Consider the following 24,869-nt stretch of genomic DNA (forward strand, 5'->3'; position numbering starts at 1 on the left):
TCAGGCTTAACCTCTGAAATTCCTTTAGTTACCCACCCTAAGACAGCTGGACAGACAAAGGAGTTGCTAACGATCCGGCTGGTAGGGTAAAGAGTTGTTAATGGGTACTGTTAGTCACTAACAACAGGGGGTGTATAAATGGCAGGCTGTGGTAACAAACGTGGACAGTTGTTTTGAAAACTCCCAACAAGACAAATACAAATACAGAGGAACAGCATAAATAGCTCAGAGTTGCGCTGTTCTATCTCCAATGTAATATATATCATTTCAGCCTTTTGAAAAACCTCAAACAATAACTGACATAATTTGCTGCTAAGGGTGCAGTTGTAGATTCTCTGATTTCGCATTTGACATTTTTACTATAATGTTACAAATGGAAAGCGCTCTCATTTCTTTAACAAATGCAGTGCCTCATGAATTGAAACTGCTTAACTTTCTTACAAACTAATAAGATCAAAAACAAATCAGCACTTCGGAATACATTGTGGATTCAATTCCAAAAATACAGAATAATGTAAGATAAGACCCAAATTTAATGTTCTTAACAATTGATTTTAGGGTCTCTGAACTGACAGAGCTCGTGAAAAGGCATTATATCATGGAGTGTAGTTCATGTAGTTAGTTCATCCAGCCCCACGCTTTGATATTATGTAGTGCCACTGAGTTTGGTGACTCACCAATCAATTTCTCAGTTTTCTAAGACAATGCACTAAATAGCTCAAGGTCACAATCAGAAGTTTGAGTGGCGAGAAGGTGAGACATGACGGCAGCAGAACTTATGACAACAATAAAGGTAATTTTAATATGGATATTATTTACATAGGCAGTTAGGTTTTATAAGGAACCAAGACAATTTCACTTTTATTTAGAGACACAAAATAACTTGCTTCATAGTAAGCTGGTCACAGATGACCTTTATGCATTTGTCTGCCTTATCTGAATACTTGTTACTTCAGTTCAACTGCAACAATTTATCTTCTCAGTCACAAATAACCTCAACTTCATTTCGAAAAGTAACTTACTGTTTCAGTTATTTTTCATTTTAAAAGTTGCCACTCCAAATGGTTTCTCCTTTATTTTTGGGTTCATTTTTATTCAATTAGACATTTGTAAAGTTATCTTGGGACACTTTTTTAAAACATTATTGCGCCAAAAAATACTATCTTGTGAGCTTCCTTCCCATTTTGCTCAGTTTCAGGCATAACATAAACATTTGGTCGTAAATTGTTCCTTAAAAGTGCACACAGTGCTCTTTGCTGCAGTCAGTTATAAAGAAAACTCCTCACAAGTTAACTTGCTTGTTTGACCTCTGCTTCCTTAATTGTCACAATGGAAGAATTGGGGGGTTGGGGATCAGTAGCAAAAATGAAACACTAGCTAAACTTCCAATGCACAACTCAACTGGTCCTGTCAACAGCACGGGAAATTTTGGCTACCAGCAAAGACAGACAGAGCTGAGGCGGGGGAATAACCAGACACATCCTTTCAAATTCACAACCATTTCCATCTAGAAGGACAAGGGCAGCAGATACATGGGAACACCACCCTTGAAAGTTCCCCTCTAAATTATTCTCGATGCCAACTTGGAAAAATATTGCCGTTTCTTCAGTATCACTAAGTCGAAATCCTGACTATTCCCCTAATGATATTGTGAGTCTACCTATAGCAACTGGACTGCTGTGGCAAGAAGGCAGCTCAACATCACCTACTCAAGGGCAACTACGGTTGGCCAATAAATGTTGTCTCAGCCAGTGATGCCTGCATTCCAGGAATGAACGAATAAAAAGTTATTTGCCATCTGGCAGAGTAGGAGGTGACAGGTAGTAGGAACAGAGGCTGCAATGTTGGTACAGGAGCTGTGAAAGTTTGGGGGTGGGGGGTAGGCTTCAGCCGCAAAGGGGATGGGGAGAAGATCTCTATATTAAAAGCTGCAGGAATTCAGGGGAAAAGGAGAAAATATATGGCTGCTATTGAACAGTTTTATTTTCTAATGATTTGCATTCGTGTTATCAAACACAACCATTTAGATATAAACTACCAGTCTTTTTTTAAGAATTTGTTCTTGGCATGTGACTGACTAGGTCAGCCTCTATTACCCTACCTTAACAGCCCTTCAAAAAGTGATGATGAGCTGTCTTCTTGAATCACTGCAGAAGTGTTTCCTTCTGATTCCCATTAACTCCGGTTTTGCTACACTTAGTCAAATGTTGCCATGATGTCAAGAGCAGGCACTCACACTTCAATCCTCAAGTTCACCTATCTTGTCCAGTTTTGGGCCAAAGCCGTAATAAGGTCACAAGCTGAATGGCCCGAGCAGAACCAAGCAGTGCGTCAGTGAGCAGGATTATATTGAAAAAGTGCTACTTGACAGCACTGAGGTCCCTTCCATAACTTTGCTAATGATCAAGAATACACTGATTGGGCGATTTTTGGCTGGGTTAGGTATGTTCTGCAACTTGTGGACAGGACATACCTGGGCAATTTTCCACGTACTGTAGATGCAAACACTTCAGCCCTGCTTATTGCTGAGCTCTCCCATCATTGGGGATGGGATATTTGTGCTCTTCTGCAGAAAACATATTTATAGTGATGGTTTCTACGAGTGTTTGTCAGGTATTTTGAAAATAAAACCATTTGTGGCTAACTTATAGCTATTGCTCTGTACCTATTTAAATACTGTGTGTAGGAAATTAAGGCTTTCCTTGTGTGGTCTGACTTTAAATTTAATGGGGCAATGATGATTATTGAGAATATTGATGTAATATGCTCACACTGCTTCTGTACAAGTTCAAATTACCCCACACATATACATTGAGAGAGACAGTATTATTAAATGGCTGCCTAATGAAGGATGTAGTCAGACTGACAAATTAACCCTGGAAAATAGAAAAGAAGCACTCAAGAAATCTTAAGAGGAGCGCGAAATAAAGAATTCTTCTGAGTCCTGATATTGCCTAGTAAACAGACAGCTGATGAGATTTAAAGCAGAAGAGTAGAGAATGATACATTTGGATTCACAAAGAGAAGAGACAATATGAACAACCTGATTTAATGTTATCAATCAATAATGGGCACTAGGGATAGCACATATACAAACTATGAAAGGTAGAAGACAACTAAAATAGTTGTTTAAAACATATGAAAGATCCTTAGCTTTATTAGTGAAGGACGAGAGTATATAAGTAGAAAGTTCTGCTTTAAGCCAAAAAGGTTAGTTTACGGCTGTTTTCTCGTGCTCAATTCTGGGCATTACGCCTCTGGAAGGATTTCTATGTCTGAGAGAGGATGACAAGGTGATTTACTGAAACTGTGCCTGAGGCAAGGCAAGAAGAGTCACTTGGAGAGAATAGAGAAACTGGTTTATTCACCTGACAGAGGTTAAGAAAAAGTTTTATAGAAAAGTTTAAAATCACGGATGGTTGTGATAACCACAGCAAAGTAGCTCACCTGACGGTAGTAAGTCTCATACACGGGATTTCCACTGGAAAGCTGAGGGAAAGAAGAACATCAATTAACATTGATCATATTACAAACCCATTATTTCATCAAGACTAGAGTATTAAGTCAAAACTAAAAGCAACTCGAATTCTTCACCAAGATCATAGATCATATGCAAATACTCAATTAACAAACTATTCAAATGAGGCACTGGTGCACAGATTGGCAGATAACATTCTCGAATTAAGAAAGAATTGAAAGAGATTGAGAGTCTCAAAACAGATCACGGTTCACTTAATCCAACCAATACTAAAAAGTCAACAAACCAACAGAACATTTAACCATGTAACTAGTAATAACGAACACAAGGCAGAGAGAATTCTGCTCCAAGCCTACAGAACTATGATTAGAATATTGATTCAACGTCAAAGAAATTGAATTGAGAAAATAATGGAAAATTAACTTCTCAGCCCTAAAAAGAGAAAACTGAAAAGTGATTTCAATTCATACAAGGATACAAGACTGAACTAGTAAAAGACTATTTTTGGATGGATATCAGCAAGTTAATCAATGAGATCAACTTAAATAGTGGATTTTGCAATCGGACAGTGCCAGAGAAAATCCCAAAATTTTAAGAAATAATCTACCTTTGGACTTTCTGGTTTTAAGAATTAATATGAGCTGAATAACCTTTCGTGTTTCACATGTGACTAAGTGAAAATTTTAGTCAATTATAGCCCTTTTCTCCAAGCAGCACAGGTTCAAGCCAGACGGCAGGACGTGAACATATTATCTAGGCCTTAAAATGCAGTACTATGCACGTTACATTATCAGAGGGGCTGTTGTCTGTATAAGAGAGTATGCTAAAATCCCAAATGTCTGCACAAATATATCCAAACCACCTCTCTGCTGTCCTGGCTTTCCTGGAAAACATCAATAAAACAGATTAGTGATAATGGGAACTGCAGATGCTGGAGAATCCAAGATAACAAAGTGTGGAGCTGGATGAACACAGCAGGCCAAGCAGCATCTCAGGAGCACAAAAGCTGACATTTTGGGCCTAGACCCTAGATCAGAGATAAAACAGATTAACTGACTTGATGAAAAGTAACAGACCTTAAATGTTAACTGTTTCTCTCCCTCCATAGGTTTTGCCAATCATGCTGAGTACTTTCAATATTTTCAGTTTTTCAGGCCTCAGTAATTCTCTCAATTGCTCAGGATTTTGAGTAGTCATCATTACAATTCAGGCTCTTTCATAATTCATTAACCATGTCCAAAACAAAAGATCCACTTCCAACAGCAGACCTATATCTCCTGGAAGTCAAAATGTATAATCTTAGGAACACCATGAATGGGACACTAGTTGGACCATTTGGTTAACTTAACACTTTAGCACTTACTATCACAAAAGTTTTAGAGGTAATACACTCCTAGACAGTCCAACAGATGGAAAAATACCACACTATGCAATCATATTATTCACCTTAAATTTACAAGTGGGCTTAAATGACACTGGATAGGATTATCTGAAAGCAACGGAACATAGCAAATAATCAGTTATGCAACTGCTTGATCATCTCAAGCAAGGCTATCAAAGCTTTCTGTCCTTATGTACTACAGATTAGTAGTGGTGCCTCAGAGAAAATGCATAAAACTTACACTCTCATTGCCATATCAATTGATATACTAAGCTAAAATTTATTAACACATGAAACAACAATACTGAGAACAGAAAACCAAATCAGAAATTGCCGGAAAAACTCAGGTCAGGCAGCATCTGTAGAGAGACAGCAGAGTTAATAGTTAAGGTCCAGTGGCCTTTCTCCAGCACATAATGCTGATAAGGTCTTTGCATATCTCAAGACTCATGTAATTAAGACAGGACATAATGGGCAAGAACTAGAAACTCAAATAAAATAGTTTCACAGGTTTTATGGGCTAAATTCAAGTTCAGAACTCAGGATTCAAAATATGGTTTGCAATTTGGATACCTGTTTTAAACTTTCTTCAAAAGAATAAGTTCTAACCACTAAGATTTCCCCTTCTTATTACTTCCTTAAATTAATTTATGGGATGCAAGCACTGCTGGCAGTACCAACACTGTTCGACCAAAGCTAGCTGCCCTTGAGAAAGTGGTGATGAGCTGCCTTCCTGGACTGCAGCAGTACATATGTTGTAGGCAAAACCACAATGCTGTTAGAGGGGGAGTTCCAGAATTTTTACCAAGCAATGCCAAAGCATCAGCATATATTTCAAATGTGGATAAAGAATGGCCTGTATAAGGACTTGCAGATGGTAGAGCGCCTACATATCTGGTGCCCTTGTCTTTCTAGAAGACGGTGGTAATGGATTTAGAAGGTTCTAAAATTTTTCTGAAGAAGGGTCTAGGCCCAAAACGTCAGCCTTCCTGCTCCTCTGATGCTGCTTGGCCTGCTGAGCTCATCCAGCTCTACACCTTATTATCCCTTTCATTCAGATGCTTAGCTGGGCTAAAATAGATACTGATCATGAAAGATGAATTATCAACAGGAATAGTAATTAACAGTATCCGCTTTGGTGCTACATTCATTTCACCCACGAGCATTATTTCAACACTTTAGCACCAAAAATATATAAATCATCCCCACAAAATTTATAAATTAACATATCCAACTGATGAAAAACCAAGCCATTATACTTTTTAGGAAAACGGCTTTAAAGCAATAATATCTACCTTAATAAATGTAAAATTGTCTCACCAACCAAGTCCCTGGTTGAGGCAGTGAGCCAACGATGTATAATTCTTTTTTTAAAAACTCCCCTCCTTTTTCTGAAAGTACAACATTGCCACAGCTCAATGAAGGATCAACATGCAAGCAGAAAGGCAAGAAATTTTCCCAAGCATCTCTCCCATGTGCAATTTCCAATCCACTCAAATCATGTACAAAAATTAAAATGTAAAATGATGATTATAACAATCTTATTACAAAGCAGTTTAATTTCACTGCTGTTGTAATCCACAAACACACAGCCACGCTCTGCTCAAGTATTCCGCACCTATAACTCTACCAGAAACAAGTCTAATATAACTGAACAGTTAGGACACATTTGTCTAAATACTGCAAACAACAAAAATAAAGTCATCATTCCGCTTTCTTAGAATGCACTACATTCAGGAAAATGAAATCTCTGCTGCAAACAATGGGAATTAGTTTATTATGCACCTTGAGTTATTTTCTCTGCCTTATTGAAGAAATAAGACAATGCAACTACAACGTTTCTACAGAGAACAGTGTCCTACAAAAATATCACTTTGCAATATTGTCTATTGCTTAATGATCAGCCTGTCTGTACTAGTGGGTGGTGACACCTGCAGAACAAATATCAAATTTACTTTGTCTACAAACATTAGACATGACAGAGCTGCTCTAACACATCTCCTGGGGTTTGGGCAAGTGAGTCAGATGCATTCTTCTCTGGCCAGCACAGACAACAGCAAACAGTGAAAAGGAAGGACAGCAGCTAAACATGCAGTCCAGAAATAAGGTTTGTTCCTCTCCTATTCTTCCTACAACAATCTATACATGTTAAACATTCAACACAATATTAAAGCTAACATCATATTGGCAAACCGATATCAGTTAAGTCATTTAACACTTCTTGTTGTCAGTAGATGTCCCAAAAATTAAACTCACACAAGGTGGTCATTGGTAGATGTTGTGAACAGTGTAATCTTCCTAACAAGCTATTTCAAAAGAAGATATTTCTACAACAAATCAGGACAATGTTAGAAGTTTTTGAAGTAAGATTAATGTCCACCGTTTTCACAAGGTGTTTCATTTTTCATGGTCAAATGGGTCCAAATGCAGCTGTGCGTTACATGCAAGGATTTTCCACAAAAATTAACTTCACAAGTTAGACTGAGGTCTTCCTCTGGACAACAAAGATGTAAGATGATGCACTTTTACACCATGGAGTTACTTCCTCACAAATCTAATTCACAGTAAAATTCAGAGTCTGAACGAAGATTTGTAGCTCAGGTACTAGTCGTAAATGATGATGTGTTTGCCGGGCTGGGAGGTTGGATTGCAGACGTTTCATCCCTTTATTGTGACATCCACAGCACTGTGGAACATCATGTGAAGCACTGTTATCTTCTGCCAGTTCTAATTTATATGGTCTGGTTTTTGCTGCTTGCGGTAGGTGCCAGTTCTGGTGGCGCGTTGTAATAGACAGTGTATAGAATCTAATTCAATGTGTTTGTTGATGGAGTCCATGGTGGAATGCCAAGGCTTCAGGAATTCCCTGGCTGTCCTCTGTTTGGCTTGTCCAATAATGGTAGTGTTGTCCCAGTTGGAAGTATCGCTTTCTCATCTGTGTGTATTGAAACCAAGCTCATCAGGTTGTGCCATTTAGTTGCTAGCTGGTGTTCGTGGATGCAGGTTGCTAGTTGTCTGCCTGTTAGTCCCAGGCTACAACCTGTGTAGTCTCAGCATGGTATCCTGTAAAGCACATTCATCCTGTCCATGGTATCTATTGGGTCTTTAACCCTGGCCAGTGGCTGTCTTAGTGTGCTGTCGTGATTCTTAGCGATCTGAGTAGTCTGACTGTCAGTTCTAAGGTGTTTTTTTATATATGGCATGGAGGTTACTGTTTCGGGTTTTGGTGCGTCCTGGTTGTGTTGTTTTTTTGGCTAGGCATCTGTGGATGAAGCTGCAGGGGTATCCACTACTGGTAAAGACCTTGTAGAGGTCGTCTTCTTCCTTCTGCAGACCACAGTAAAATGTCTTAAAAGCAAATTTATTCCTTGACCTTCCAGAAAGAGGTTACAAATTATTTAGTCATTAACAAATTGCTGTTTTAGGAAGGCTTACTAGGTGCAAGTTGATTGCCACATTTTGTACATCAACTATCAAGTACACGCAGCAGACATGAGGGGTATTGTACAAATGCAAGTTTTTTTTAAGATGATTACAGGTGCCTCCTAATGAGAAATCAAATCAGTGGCGCGTATGGAGAGCAGAAAGTCATCCTTTGGATGCTATCTCATTCCTGGGCAGCTGGCTATTGGGCCAAAGCGTTTGATGACACAGATATACCTGAGCATAGTACCAGCATAAGAAGCACAATAGAGCACAAATTCAACTTTGAAATTTTTTAAGATAAAATAATTTCACAAGCACAAAAGTAGATTCTAATGAAGCCAAATTAGATTTCATATTTCCAGAAATAACAACCACAGATTTAATGATTGCGCAAAAAAGACAAGAGTTTTGATCATGCAAAGTGTTTTCGAAGTCTCATACAACAACTATCCCCCAACAGTTCTCCCAATGTCACCTGTAGCCAACCATAAAGAAATCTGCAAGAGCAGTCAAGGGATGATTCTCTCTCTCCCCCCAGCTGAGATTAGGAATGTGGCATATACGCACAGTTGGAACTTCAAAAGGTGCCCATGTTGAACAGTTAGGGACACAGGAATGGGAGTTGGTCTTTCAGCCCATAACGTTCTTTTGTCAGTTAACTATACCTCAATTCCACTGCCATTTTCCTTGATACTCTAACCTAATAATGGGTCTCAATCTTGGGTAGAGGTGTCACTTCTGAGGAAATGTCATAATCAAAATGTCCGAGGCAATTAGTAATATTCATTGACAAAGATTATAAAAAACTCAGTTCAGTAAATATTAAAGAAATTATGGTTGGAAAGGAGCATGACGCCAGGTTATAGTCCAACAGGCTTATTTGCAATCACAAGCTTTCGGAGTCTTGCTGTGTGTTCAAATAAACCTACTGGACCATAACCTGGTATTGTGCAATTTTTGACCTTGTCTAGCCCAGTCCAACACCGGCACTCCCACATCATGGTTGGGAAATAGGCATAGAAATTAAAAGTGGCATCCAGTTGGTTCATCAAGTCACCTTCAGTATTCAGTTACTCTATCTTAAAGCAATTTACCTGAACCTTTGAGATAAAATGTTTAACGTGGGCCTGCTTGAGTGTGAAGAAAATACAAAGTATTACATGTGAGGAAGAACTGAGAAGTTCTCCAGTATCTTGACTAACTTATATCCTTCAATCAAAACCAAAAGAATAGTGTGCCTGGACATTTATTTCACTGCTGTTCATGGGGTTTTGCTGGCTGTCTATCAGATGACTACTTAACAATAATGATAGCACTCAAAAAATTTACTGGCTATGCATCGATTTGGAATCCAGAGACTCTGACAGGGGCTATATGAATACAAAGTAATTCCATTTCACATTTTTGTAATAACATCAGTTGAATACAGCTTCCTTCATAAGGTTCAGTTAAAATATGTTCAGCAATATCATAATCTTAAAACTGGATACAAGAAATAAAGTCGCTTACTCACATATTTTCACTCCTTTTATATGCAAGATCTATAGCTTGTAAATGCAATAACCTTAACAATACAGTTCAGACACATAGATTTATAGTATCTACTCCTATTAATTCAAAATAGATTTAAGCACTAAAGATAAAAAATATTCAATGTGTTGCATTAAATTATGTAAATAACATGTAAATCCAATGTCAGAAATGGAGTTTGAAACCTAAGCAACTTTGAATTTAAATTTGAGAGGTTGGCCTTCATAATGACAGGATTCAAGTACAAGAGCAGGAGCAGGAATGTCTAACTGCAATTACACAGGTCCTTGAGACCACACATGGATTATGTGTAGTTTTGATCTCCTTATTTGAGGAAAGATGTTTTGGTTATGGAGGAGACGCAACTACGGCTTACCAGACTGGAATGGCAAAATTGATGTACGCAGACAGACAGGATTGGTTTAGACTAAATATTCTGTGAAGTTCAAATGAATGAGAGGGATTTGATAGAAGCCTATAAAATTATAAAAGGTCTAACCAAAGAGAAGGCAGGGAGGAAGCTCCTGATGACCAGGAAATCCAGAATCAATGCTCACAGTTTAAGGATATGAGGTTGGCCATTTAGGATTGAATTGAGGAAAAATTTCTTCACCCAGAGAATGGTGAGCCTGTGAAATTCTCTGCCACAGAAAGCATTGAGATGAATATATTGAATGTTTTCAAGGAGGAGGCAGATATGATTCTTCGGACTAATTAGATCAAAGGGTCTTGGGAGGAAGTGGGAACAAGGTACCGAGTTAGATGATCATATCGAATTGTGGAGGTGGCTTGAAGGGCCAAATGGCCCACTCCTGTCCTATTTTCTATGTTTCTAGACAATATGGCACATCAAACTATTTCAAATGTTTCACATAAAATTATTTTAAAGTTCAGCAACTTATGTAGGCAAACATAGAGAATACCTTGAACCCATGAGAAACTCTGACTTGCATAATCAGTTGATCTGTTTTTAGTGAGGCTGCTAGAAAGATGGCCAGGCTACCAAGAGAAGAGAAAAACTCCTTGCTTTCATGCGAATAGTACCAGCTGATCAATTTCACATTAATGAACAGCACCTTCAGTAACACAGTGCACCCTAACACCACATCGGGATATTAACCAAGATTATGTACTCAAGCAATGGATTCAATTTGGCTTATCCAAGTGGCATGGACTGTTAGCAGATCAAACAAGCTGAGAAGAGGCCTGAAAAAAACATCCTGGCAAAGAAAGAGAGCCAACGCTAGAAACAATACCGATACCAATGCAAACTTTTATTCAGAATTATCACCATAGTTAACATGGAATCCCACTCTGCCATTCAGACTTGCCTTGATGTAGTTTTCTTAAATACTTAATTTCTGTCCTTTCTCATGAAGCTTTTACAGGAAATGCTACTTCACATTATCAATAATTTCTGCTCACAGGAAGCTATCTTTCCACAAGGATGTATTTCAGTCATTTGTTTAAATTATTGATGGGATAGACTGTACGAGGACTGTAAAATATTATAAACCCTCAGGACTGGGCATGTATTTAAATAAACATCATTGAGGGCTGTTTCAGGTCATCTAAATCTGCATAAACAGAATGCTGAATACTATACAGAGAATCTGGTAATTCAATTAAGAAATTATAAAGGAGATCAAACGGTAAAGCATAGTTAATAAGCCATACCTCCCAATTAGAATAATCAATGCAGCAGACCAGATATCAGTGTGTCATACTTTAGATAATTTACAATAGGACTGTTATTATATCGCATAGTGGAGAGGAGTTCCCAATCCATTTGTAGCTAATGGAACTATCAGGCAAATCTCCCAGTCATGTTGTGACTAGATTAAGGGGGTGAAATAAAGTGAAATGCCAATAAAGGAAACATTATATACCTTCATTTACAAGGTAAAAAGATGGATTACGAATAAGCAGCTCGACAATTAGGAAAAATGTTACATATTATCTTTTCTGCAGGAAATGAACTATGATTTTCAATTTTATTTTTTGTGTTGCCACAGCTATATTGCTACCATTTCTCACACACTTTTGAGTGAACCATTTTGTCCACTCCCTGCACTAAACAAATCAACAACATCATGCCCCAAACTTAAAAAAAAGTTATAAAAGGTTACCAGTCCAGGAATAATTTAATTCAAAACTCAGAAGTTCAAGTTTGAATATGATTTCTAATTTCTTCCATAATATCATTGGCAAGGTTACCAGAAGGAATGAATTTTTTCAATCATTTGAGGACCAGTGTCCATAAATCAGATGTTGAGTAATAGTTCCTTCCACTGGAGAACAGGGTAGACACAAAGCAAAGTGTCCTCTTTTTCTGCTCACAACTTCTGCTGAATCACAGAATCATTTAAGCCACAGGAGACAATTGATCCATACAAAGTCTGCGCTCTCTACAGAGTAATCCGGTCAATCCCACATCCCTGTAGGTTTATTTAAGTCAAGTGTCTATCCAATTTCTTTTTGTTATCATTGATTATTTCCATTTGTACAATGCTCATGAGTCGTCAGTAAAAAAAGGCTTACTCCCCATTTAGCCCTGCATCTCTTCTTGAAGTTGTGACTCCAATCTTAGACAACCAACATTACTGCACCAAATCCTAATCAGTCAGTCTTTGAATTGTCCAAGTGGTTGAAAATTACTTCTATTCTAGTTGGCCAAGAATTACTTGAGACAACATTCATCAGTTGAAGCTATGACATTAGGTGAAAGGATAGTGTCTAATACTATTCCAGTATCTTCCCCACACAATCTTGCATCATTATCACCAAATTTACAAAAATGTAGGAAATCCTGTAACTCTTACTTGTTCTTCGTATTTTGATTTGAAAATAAACTCACTGTTTACCCAATAGAAATAGAAATTGCAAGAGAAACTCAGCAGGTCTGGCAGCATCTGTGGAGAAAAAGTAGACGTAACATTTTGGGTCCAGTGACACTTCTTCAGAAATGAGCAGCTCTGAAAGGACACCAGACCAGAAACATTAACACTGCTTTATCTCCACAGATGATGCCAGACCTGCTGAGTTTCTACGGCAATTTCTGTTTTTGTTTCAGACATCCAGTATCCATAGTTTTGTTATTTCACTTCACGCTGTATTCTTTCTTTAAGCAACCCGTAAAGCGATATGGAAAATTCCTCCTCAGTGACTATGGCAGTAAGATAAACCTTCAATCTGAGTCACATCAGCTGAGGTAATCGAGACAGAACATTCCGCTGAAAGGGTTTCTACAACGCCAGCTGTTATTCAAGGAGAAAAATACAGTTTAAATTTGCCAAACAATGAGGAATATGAAGTAATCACCCAATGATCTCAATCAACACAATGGTCAATTTATTCAGTGGCTCTTTCTACCAGATGCGACAGAACTATGCTGCAGATTCAGGTTAGTGACTACTTTGTAACGCAAGTCACAGAATATTGCAATATAATCTACGCCATAAACGATACAAAGACACAAGGTACTGTCAATAACAAAGATTTACACTAAAATTCTATCAGAGATAATAGGAATTGCAGATGCTGGAGAATCCAAGATAACAAGGTGTAGCGCTAAATGAACACAGCAGGCCGATGAGCATCCTAGAAGCAGGAAAGCTGACATTTCGTGTTGAAGGGTCTAGGCCCAAAATGTCAGCTTTCCTGCTCCTAAGATGCTCCTCGGCCTGCTGTGTTCATCCAGCTCTACACCTTGTTATCTCCTACACTAAAATTCCATTTCTTCGTGTTAGATTTCAGACTTGGTTATAATTTGAGTTATTAGTCTTTGAAATAAAAAGTTACCTTCACTGCTCTTGAGTTCACAGGGGAGGTACTAATCATAGGAATATTGTTACTAATACCGTTAACAACCACACAATAACTAGATGTTCTATCAGCTAACAATTTTTCAAACATTAATTTAAAGGTCATTTATGTAGTAACCCCTCTCATAACTGCACAGTAATCAATAACAATCATAATACTTCTTACATGAGAAGTGACATCACACAATGAATAGCTAAACTGCTAATTGTTGGATACTGGAAAAGAAGTGCTAGCCACTTCGGTACTGACATTGTCAAATTCAATATAGAATCAGTTAAATCGGAATTAAATAGATTAAGCAATTTTTATTAGAACAAAAATACATGTAACACAGGTACACGGGGGGTAAAGTCATGTTCTCTGTTCTTGTACATAATGCCTAAAACACATACACACCTTATTTAGGTAGCCTTCTCCTGATATCTGATATTGTTTATTATGTACAAATGTTGGAATGAACAGGAAAAGAGAAAGACCCTTGTGATTTTCATCCAGTGCAACACTATTATCAGCTGTTAACATTTTTTGGACTCGGCAACCTGCAGAATTGATTTTAGCTGTTATCACACTTCAATTACAGTTAGAAATAGTATGTTTGGAAAGATAAAACAAGGTGTCGAGTAAATAAAATCAATTTGCAAGATTAATGTAAACCAAATCAAAAAGCCATTAAGTTCTATTTCCTTATTTATGTTTCAAAATTAAATCAAACCGAATCAAGGGAACAAGTTCGATAATGAGTTAATATTAAGATGTTCTCAAAAATTGAAACTTTATTAAATTGTAACCCAACGATGAATAGTATGATCAGATGTCTATGGCCTCCACCACGTAGTTACTTTACGAATCACGAGACAATAAGTATATAAATAAATATACCGAATGATCTTCAGTAGTAACATGCTGTCGAGAACGAGTTTTCCATTTGCTATCAATCTCCTAAAATCAGCAGTTATTTAACAGTTATGATCCCAGTTGATGTCAAATCAAATCCAATCTGAAATCTGGCTTAATGGATTACGTTTCTTGCTGTAGCAACATGGCACAAAACACATAATGCTGAAGATTTGGTTTTAACAATAAAACAGAAGTTCATTACATAAAAGAAATGAACATAAAATAGCATAAGCCAAACTACATACATATAGCACAAGCTTAAAAATATCAACATATACTAGTCAAATACAATCAAATTAATGCCAATAGTACCCCTTCATAGTACTCAAGCCACCAGAGAGAATTCTCTTCTCTATCACTTCTATCCAACTTAAACGGTGCACCAAATTCTGGTCTTAAGAATCTAATTGCCTCTTCCTAAAGTCTTCATACAAGTGAGTTTAGGTTTTCTCAACTTTAACTAAACCCTTTGGGGTTTTAACCAAACTTCTTGTCTGAAACTAGACCCACTACACTGAAGAAGCCTATTTATTAACAGTTTTAAACTCTCTCTTTTCTTCAGGAGAAACTATTTTACATATCCAACTTCAACCACAACAGCAAACTAAAACCAAAAAGTTTTCCAAGCAATGAGTGTTTCACCCATGTCAAAGCAATATCCTTCCACTACACAGCCTACATTATTACGTCAGAACAACACTCCCAAACTAAGAAAATTCCTATTAGCCTCCAAGAACATTTATCACACTTTGTCCAAAATTAACATGTTTTTAGCTGGCCTTGCAAACTATTGGCCAGACACCAACTCTCCGACACCACCTCCTACCGCCCCCTCAATCATGACCCCACACCCGAGCACCAAACCATCATCTCCAACACCATTCATGACCTCATCACCTCAGGGCACCTCCCACCCACAGCCTCCAACCTCATTGTTCCCCAACCCCGCACGGCCCGTTTCTATCTCCTTCCCAAAATCCACAAACCTGCCTGCCCTGGTCGACCCATCGTCTCAGCCTGCTCCTGCCCCACTGAACTCATCTCCACCTATCTGGACTCCATTTTCTCCCCTTTGGTCCAGGAACTCCCTACCTACGTCCGTGACACCACCCATGCCCTCCACCTCCTCCAGGACTTCCAATTCCCTGGCCCCCAACACCTCATCTTCACCATGGACGTCCAGTCCCTATACACCTGCATTCCACATGCAGATGGCCTCAAGGACCTCCGCTTCTTCCTGTCCCGCAGGCCCGACCAGTCCCCCTCCACCGACACCCTCATCCGCCTAGCTGAACTCGTCCTCACCCTCAACAACTTCTCTTTTGACTCCTCCCACTTCCTACAGACTAAGGGGGTGGCCATGGGCACCCGCATGGGTCCCAGCTATGCCTGCCTCTTTGTAGGTTACGTGGAACAGTCCCTCTTCCGCACCTACTCATGCCCCAAACCCCACCTCTTCCTCCGGTACATTGATGACTGTATCGGTGCCACCTCTTGCTCCCCAGAGGAGCTCAAACAGTTCATCCACTTCACCAACACCTTCCACCCCAACCTTCAGTTCACCTGGGCCATCTCCACCACATCCCTCACCTTCCTGGACCTCTCAGTCTCCATCTCAGGCAACCAGCTTGTAACTGATGTCCATTTCAAGCCCACCGACTCCCACAGCTACCTAGAATACACCTCCTCCCACCCACCCTCCTGCAAAAATTCCATCCCCTATTCCCAATTCCTCCGCCCCCGCCGCATCTGCTCCCACGACAAGACATTCCACTCCCGCACATCCCAGATGTCCAAGTTCTTCAAGGACCGCAACTTTCCCCCCACAGTTATCGAGAACGCCCTTGACCGCGTCTCCCGCATTTCCCGCAACACATCCCTCACACCCCGCCCCCGCCACAACCGCCAAAAGAGGATCCCCCTCGTTTTCACCCACCACCCCACCAACCTCCGGATACAACGCATCATCCTCCGACACTTCCGCCATCTACAATCCGACCCCACCACCCAAGACATTTTTCCATCTCCACCCCTGTCTGCTTTCCGGAGGGACCACTCTCTCCGTGACTCCCTTGTTCGCTCCACACTGCCCTCCAACCCCACCACACCCAGCACCTTCCCCTGCAACCGTAGGAAATGCTACACTTGCCCCCACACCTCCTCCCTCACCCCTATCCCAGGCCCCAAGATGACATTCCACATTAAGCAGAGGTTCACTTGCACATCTACCAATGTGGTATACTGCATCCACTGTACCCGGTGTGGCTTCCTCTACATCGGGGAAACCAAGCGGAGGCTTGGGGACCACTTTGCAGAACACCTCCGCTCAGTCCGCAACAAACAACTGCACCTCCCAGTCGCAAACCATTTACACTCCCCCTCCCATTCTTTAGATGACATGTCCATCATGGGCCTCCTGCACTGCCACAATGATGCCACCCGAAGGTTGCAGGAACAGCAACTCATATTCCGCCTGGGAACCCTGCAGCCTAATGGTATCAATGTGGACTTCACCAGTTTCAAAATCTCCCTTTCCCCCACCGCATCCCTAAACCAGCCCAGTTCGTCCCCTCCCCCCACTGCACCACACAACCAGCCCAGCTCTTCCCCTCCACCCACTGCATCCCAAAACCAGTCCAACCTGTCTCTGCCTCCCTAACCTGTTCTTCCTCTCACCCATCCCTTCCTCCCACCCCAAGCCGCACCCCCATCTACCTACTAATCTCATCCCACCTCCTTGACCTGTCCGTCTTCCCTGGACTGACCTATCCCCTCCCTACCTCCCCACCCATACTCTCTCCACCTATCTTCTTTTCTCCCCATCTTCGGTCCGCCTCCCCCTCTCTCCCTATTTATTCCAGAACCCTCACCCCATCCCCCCTCTCTGATGAAGGGTCTAGGCCCGAAACATCAGCTTTTGTGCTCCTGAGATGCTGCTTGGCCTGCTGTATTCATCCAGCCTCACATTTTATTATCTTGGATTCTCTAGCATCTGCAGTTCCCATTATCTCTGAAACTATTAAACCACTTCATTTAAGCACAGACCAAATCCCATATCCCAGAAACCAAATTCTAAAATAAATTATATTAAAATACATACATGTTTTACATAAGACCACAAGACAAAGGAGCAGAAATTAAGCCATTCGGTCTATCCCATCTGCTCCGCCATTCAGTCATGGTCGATAAGTTTCTCAATCCCATTCTCCTGCTTTCTCTCCATAACCCTAGACTCTTGATTGTCAAGGGAACCTATCTATCTGCGTGTTAAATAGGCTCAATGACCTGGCCTCCACAGCCTTCTGTGGCAATGAATTCCTTAGATTCACAATCTCTCTAGCTGAAAATGTTTCTCCTTATTTCCGTTCTAAAGGGTCTTCTCTTCATTCTAAAGCTGTGCCCTCTGATCCTAGTGCCTCCTGCCAATGGAACGATCTTCCCAACATCCACTCTGTCCAGGCCATTCAGTATTCCATAAATTTCAATTAGGTCCCCACACCCCCATCCTTCTAAACTCCACCCAGTATAGACCCAGAACCCTCAACTGTTCCTCATATATCAAGCCTTTCATTCCGGAGATCATTCTCGTGAATCTCCTCTGGACCCGCTCCAGAGCCAGTACGTCGTTCCTGATGTATGGGGTCCAACATTGCTCACGAAACTACAAATGTCATCTGACCAGAGCTTTAGAAAGCCTCATAAGTACATCGCTGCTTTTATTTTCTCATCACATCAAAATAAATGCCAACATTATATTTCACTTCCTAACTACTGACTCAACTTGCAATTTTACCTGAGAATCCTGGACTAGGACTCCGAAGTGCCCTTACACTTCAGATTTCTGAATTTTCTACCCATTTAGAAAATTGTCTATGCCTCTATTCTTCCTACCCAAACGCATGACCTCACTTTCGTAAATTTTATTTCATTTGCCACTTCTTTGCCCATCTCACAGTGAATCAACTGAGGTTTAATTTTTTTAAGGTTAACTTGCAACCCCCCCCCCCCCTTCCCAGCTTTGAACTCACACCTTTCTCTAGTTTCTATCCAATCTTAGAATCATAGAATCCCTACAGTGCAGAAAGAGTCCATTTGGCCCAATGAGTCTGCATTGGGCCTCCAAAGAACATCCCACAGTACCCTACCCAGCATTTAGCATGGCCAATTCAGCTAGCCTGCGCATCTTTGGACTGTGCAAGGAAACCAGAGGACCCAGACAAAACCCACACAGACACAGGGAGAATGTGCAAACTCCACACAGACAATTATCCAAGGCTGGAATCAAAAACAGGTTCCAGGTGCTGAGAAATAGCAATGCTGACCACTGAGGGACTGTGCCACCCTTTCCTCAAGTGCTCTCTGAATTCATCTGGCCCATGAGACCCACCTTCCACTTTCTCAATCTCTAAATGTCCTATCACACATCACCACCTCCTGACTTATGTTTGCTGATATTATTCACTTTTTTTCTGCCTTCCTGTTATCCCCCATAGTTCTAAACTCTCGAGACAGAGTAAACTTCCTCACAGTGGGCTTCATAGCATACAAACCAAGAATTTTATGTTTCAATACAACACCTCTCACTCTTCCAAACTTCAGGAAATATAGTCTATTCAAAATGTAATGTAATTCCTATTCTGAAGAAGGGGGACAGAAAGCTCCAGAGCATTACTGACTAGAAGAAAAACTAGAAATTTAGAAATACAATAATGAATAATTAAAATTGATTTCAAAAGATTTTGGGATCACTGTTATTCACATAATTTACATTAACAATTTGAATTTCAAATCAAAAAAAATTTCTAAATTTGTAGATGACACCAAATTGGGAATGTGTCAATGAGAAGAATTGCAATACATTGCAGGGGGACATTAATAAATCTTTGACCATATTTTGCAGGATAATCCCCTAATTTCAGGAGGTGAACCTGAGTTCCTAAACCATGACTGAAGAACCAATTTTCAGGCATTCAGCAATTCGACCTATTCATAAATACAACAGAACAAAAATTTCAAAAGATGGAAGAAAACTACAAAATTTTAATTCTAACTTGGTGTTAGAATTTTAAAGTTCAATAAATTTTCATTGAAAATTCATGCTTCCCTCAGAAAATGCAAAGAGAAAACCTCAACCAATAAGAAACTAAGTTATCAAAGGAAACCCAATGAAACATGACCATGATCACAGAATTTACAATTGCAACATTCAAATGCATTAATACATATGGATTCACTTCTATAAGCTTGTGGTCTCAATTTTCAGAACCAAATCATGCAGTCACAGAAAAAGTATTATTATTTTCAAAGCAGCACTAAAAACACACCAATCAATATGCAAGTTATGACCTAGAATGTTCCGGCTAAAAAAACTATGGAAGCAGATTCAATAATAATTTACAAAACGTAATTAGATAAATATGTGAAGAGAGAAATCTTACAGACCTATGAGAAAAGGAACAGGTGAATGTGCCCAAATGGTCACTCATTTAAATGACCCAGCATAAACGTACTCAACCGGACAAAAAGGCCTCTTTCTGTGCAACTTGACTCAGTTAACACCTAATAAAGGAAGGGAAACACAGAAAGAGAAAGGCTAAAGGTCTTTTTCATTACCAATCTTTTTCTCTACTAATCTTTTTCTCTTCAATCCCCTTGTGCCCTCCCTCTAAAGGAAATCCTAATTCCTGCCTGCATATTTTTCCTAAGCTGTAACTCTTCACAAGTGGCACACATGTAAATAAGGAAGACTATTGGTTTTATGGGACTGGACATTCATTACTACCTTTGATAAAAATACATTTCCCAAATAAAGGTGTTAAGTTTATGCTCCCTACTGCTTAAAGCAGATGTCAAATTACACCAGAAACCAACAAACTAGAATTCCATCAAATCTGGAATCTGACAACTTTTAGGAGTTAATCAAATCCTACCTTTGTATGCACAGCAATTACATCTCAACTTTTCCTATACGAGATAATTCTACCACTAAAGGATGACCTGTTAACTGGCTCCTGTCAAAGCTTTTTTGTACATATGTACTGTACAAAAAAAAAGGAATTTTTTTCTTGATCTTATCTTCATTTTTATCTGGTGTCTTGTTACAGTAGAGTTTTGCAACTTTCAAAAACACGTGGTGATATATCCAAGAAAGGACAACTTCTGAACAATGATTTTGAATTACGACAGTCTGTATGAAGTTGTATTCCAAGATCTAGATCCTTTGATAAAGGAAAGGTTGCAAAGGGTGCAATTTCTCCCTAGTTGGTGGCGGTAAGTAGAGGAAAAAATGGGGCAAAAGCATCATGATTTTAAGCCTCTAAGTGCTCAAATTACTTGCGCCCTGATCGCTTACCTGCCTGGCATGTGAACAAGATTACTAATTTCCTGCCCGGGAAACCCTAATGACCTATCTGTTGATGTTGATGAGGACCACCATTTCCCAGATGTTACTTCCGATGCCCCTAACCTCACCATTCTCGTGTCCTCTAATCTACAAAAAGGGAGAAGACTTACCTTTCACTGCAACATCTTGCAAGCAGCAGGCTTTGACCAGCAAACATTAGAACCCGATAGCATTTTCTGGCAATCTGAATTCCTAGTACCAAGATTGTGATAGGGTGAGATTCATGCCCCCCCTTTGTCTGCTAGCTCTTAATAAGCTATCAGCCAGTGTCTAGATCAGTTCTCTGATTGATTGGAGGTGGCATGATTACAGCCACTTAAAACTTACGTCCCCATACTTAGAAAACACAGGATAATTCCATCCAATTAACCAAATCAGTAAGAGATTCAGGAGGTCAGTGTTTCCATCATGTTGCTACCCTTGATTTCTAGATGGTAGAGGTCACAGCTTTGGAAGAAGTTATAAAAGAATATGCAAAAACTAGCATTCATCAGGGTATGAATTATGCACGTCACTTGTCAATGATCAATTTCCTACACTATGTTTATTTCTCAAAGCAAAATAAAACTTAAACATTTTGAAACATATGGTGCAAAGGGAGCACAGTTAATCTTAGTTGGAAAGAGACTACTCGACATTAAATCCAGTTGTTTCACATACTTCTTGTTTGAGCATGACATCAACTATGTTCCAGCTCTACCTCTCAAGCTCTCAATGCCCATACCCACTGCATCACAAATTTGCAAAGACAAATTCCATTTGTTAACATTTCCATAACCAAGGCCACAAAGAACCACTTGAAATATATCAAATTGGCTTAAGTCAGAGAATATCCTACAACACTGGTACAATATCAGCAAATGGCATACAAATCATCTTACTGGAAAGCTAACTGCAACACCTCACGTTACTACAATCAGCAGGCATGCAAATTATCAAGGGCAAGCTGAATCCAAAGATATTCCTAGCTACTGGGCACCAAGCCCTCCATTTGACTAAAGATGGTAAAATAATGGTCACTCCAAGCAACAATTCCATATAGATAAATTGAAATATCAAATAGACAATAGGAGCAGGAATAGGTCATTTGGGTCTTCAAGATTGTTCTAACATTCAACATCATGCCTGATCATCCAACTCACTATCCTGTTCCCACTTTGTCCTAATATCCTTTGATACCATTAACTCTTAAGAACTTCTTGAAAAAATTCAAATGTTTTGGCCTCAACTGTTTTATCTGACAGAGAATTCCATCACTCATCACTCACTAATTTCTCATCTTAGTCCTAAATAGCCTATCCCAAATCCTTAAACAGTAATCCCAGGTTCTAGATTCTCCAGTCATCGGAAACTTTCTTCTGGCATTTGCCCTTTTAGAATTTTAGGTTTCTTCCAAACTGCAGCAAATATATTCCTAACTAACCCAGTCTGTCTTCATATATCAGTCCTTTCATCCCAGGAATTAGTCTGGTAAACCTTACTGGACTCTTCATAACCAGAGCATTTTTCCTCAGATAAGGAGACCAAAATTGCACTCAATGCTTCAGTCTCACCAAAGCGTTCTACAAATGCAGCAAGCCTTCCCCACTCTTATACTTAAGTCTACTCATTATGAAAGGTCACATACCTTCTGCACCATCTGCTTATGTTAGCAAAGATTGGATAAGCACAACTCGGTCTCATCATACCTCCCTGTTTCCCAATCTATCACCGTTCAGATAATAATGCGCTTTCTTGCACCAAAGTAGATAACCTCACATTTATCCATGTTAAACTTCAGCTTCCTTGCATTGCCCACTCACTCGAAATGTCTGAATCATACTGAAGCATCTCTGCATCTTCCTTAACTCCCCATCACACCCAGTTTTATGTCAGCTCCAAGTTTAGAGATATTACATTTAGTTCTGTCATTTAAACCGTTAATATACATTGGCAATAGCTGGGGTCCAACAAGTGATCTGTGTGGCACCTCACTGCCTGACACTTGGATAATGACCTGTTTATTCCTATTCTCTGTTGATATGTCTGCCAAACAGCTTCCTATCCACGCCAGTACACAACCCCCCATCCCATTTGCTTTAATTTTACATGCTAATCTCTGATGTGAAACCTTACTAGATGTCTTCTGAAAATCCAAGACAGACACATCCACTGGCTCCTCTTTATCAACTTTACTAGTCATGTCCTCAAAACAATCCTAGTAGATTTGTCAAGGTCGATTTCCCTTCTGTAAATTCATGCTGACGCTGTTCAATCCTGTCATTATTTTTCAAGTACTCTGCTACTAAATTTTTTATAATGGACTCAAGCATTTTCCCCTACCAGCTAACCAGTTTATAAGTCCCTGTCTTCTTTCTATCTTCTTTGTTTTGAAAATAGAGGGGTTAGGTGAGCTATCCTCCAACCCATAGGAATATTCCAGATTCTAAAGAATCTTGAAAAGTGATCACTAATGCATCCGCTGTATCTAAGACCACCTCTTTAAATACTCGGGGGTATAATCAGCCTTTAATCCAATCAATTTCCCTAATGCTATTTCCCCACAGTTTTTCTTCAGTTCTCCCTTTCATTAGACCTTGTGTTCCTCAACATTTTGGGACATTACATATGTCCTCCTTTATGAAAAGGGAATGGAAGTATGTATTTTATTAGTCAGCCATCTACTTGTTCCTTATTATAAATTCCCTTGTTTCTGACTGTAACAGACCTACTTTTGTCTTCATTAATCTTTTTATCTACACAAACCTATAGAAGCTTTTACAATCAGTTTGCATGTTTCCTGCAAGCTGACTAATATATTCTATTTCCCTTTCTTAATCAATTACTTTGTCTGCCTTTGTCAAAATCTAAACTATTCCCATTCCTCAGGTCTGTAACTTTTTTGATCAGTTTTTACACTTCTTCCTTGGATCTAATGCTATCCTGAATTTCCCTTGTTAGCTATGGTTGGGCCAGTTTGACAATTACCATTACATCCTTCCAACCACTGCATGTTTTTATTTTTTAATTTAAAGTTGTAACCAGAATACTATTCTGTAAACGTCACCACAATAAGTTACATCTTTCCATTCACTTGGGATCCCTCTCTCTTCCTAACCACAGAGCTATTAGCCATTTCCCACCAAGAGTTATCACTGGAGCAACAAGAAGCGATGACACACAGCTCACAGAAACACTCTTCTGTTACTTCCCTTTGCAGTTCTATCCATACTGGAATTTCTTATAAATTATTAAATATCATGCTCGTACTTTCACAAAAACTAGATCAAACTATGCAGAAACTTTTGAGTTCATGAACTGGGGAACACGAAGTAAAACACTAAAATTGATGTGAAATATATTATTGCTGCTATAAATCACAAACTACTGCTTCTGCCTTCACAAGGTCTCACTGGATCTCTTGTTACCTCGCCAAGACCTCTGGTCTTTCTCAATGATCATTCCTTGACCCATTCCTCTTTCACATTAACATACTGTCCCACAGCATTATCATCCAATGGTTTGGCATTAGTTTTGACATTTTAGTTGATTATACTCAGCTCTACCTCACTGCCTCCTCTTTCAATTCCTCCCCTGTTGCTAACTTATCAGACTGCTTACCCATACTTCAGCACTGGATCAGTAGACCTCTCCCTAGTTCTGTGTCAGAAAGACTGAAGCCATTGGTTGCCATGTCTTCTCAAAACTCTTCCCCAATTACAGACTTTATTCTTCTTCCTAGCAACACTGAGACACTAAGCCAGTTTGGTGGCAACCTCAAAGTTGTATTTGACAGTGACACGACCTCCCAACATTATATTCTAGCCAGTAATAAGAGCACTAATTTCCACCTCCATTACATCATCTGACTTTTACTCTGTCTCAACTTCTCAGCTCCTGGCACCTGCCAGTGTCCTATACTAATTTTGAAGCAGTTCATGGAAAGTATC

At 39.5% G+C, this 24,869-nt stretch overlaps 1 protein-coding gene across 4 annotated transcripts in view; it reads right to left on the reverse strand.

Moving 5' to 3' along the window:
• eps15l1a (epidermal growth factor receptor pathway substrate 15-like 1a) overlaps window positions 1-24,869 on the reverse strand; it is a 336,507-nt gene that overhangs the window by 250,883 nt on the left and 60,755 nt on the right. For all 4 annotated transcript variants that reach the window (XM_048559812.2, XM_048559811.2, XM_048559814.2 and 1 more), the window contains exon 2: window positions 3,448-3,489. In XM_048559812.2, the coding sequence (XP_048415769.1) occupies window positions 3,448-3,489 (42 nt within the window). The remainder of the gene's footprint in view (window positions 1-3,447; window positions 3,490-24,869) is intronic.

This window comes from Stegostoma tigrinum, chromosome 30 (assembly GCF_030684315.1).
Source record: "Stegostoma tigrinum isolate sSteTig4 chromosome 30, sSteTig4.hap1, whole genome shotgun sequence".
Classification (NCBI taxonomy): domain Eukaryota; kingdom Metazoa; phylum Chordata; class Chondrichthyes; order Orectolobiformes; family Stegostomatidae; genus Stegostoma; species Stegostoma tigrinum.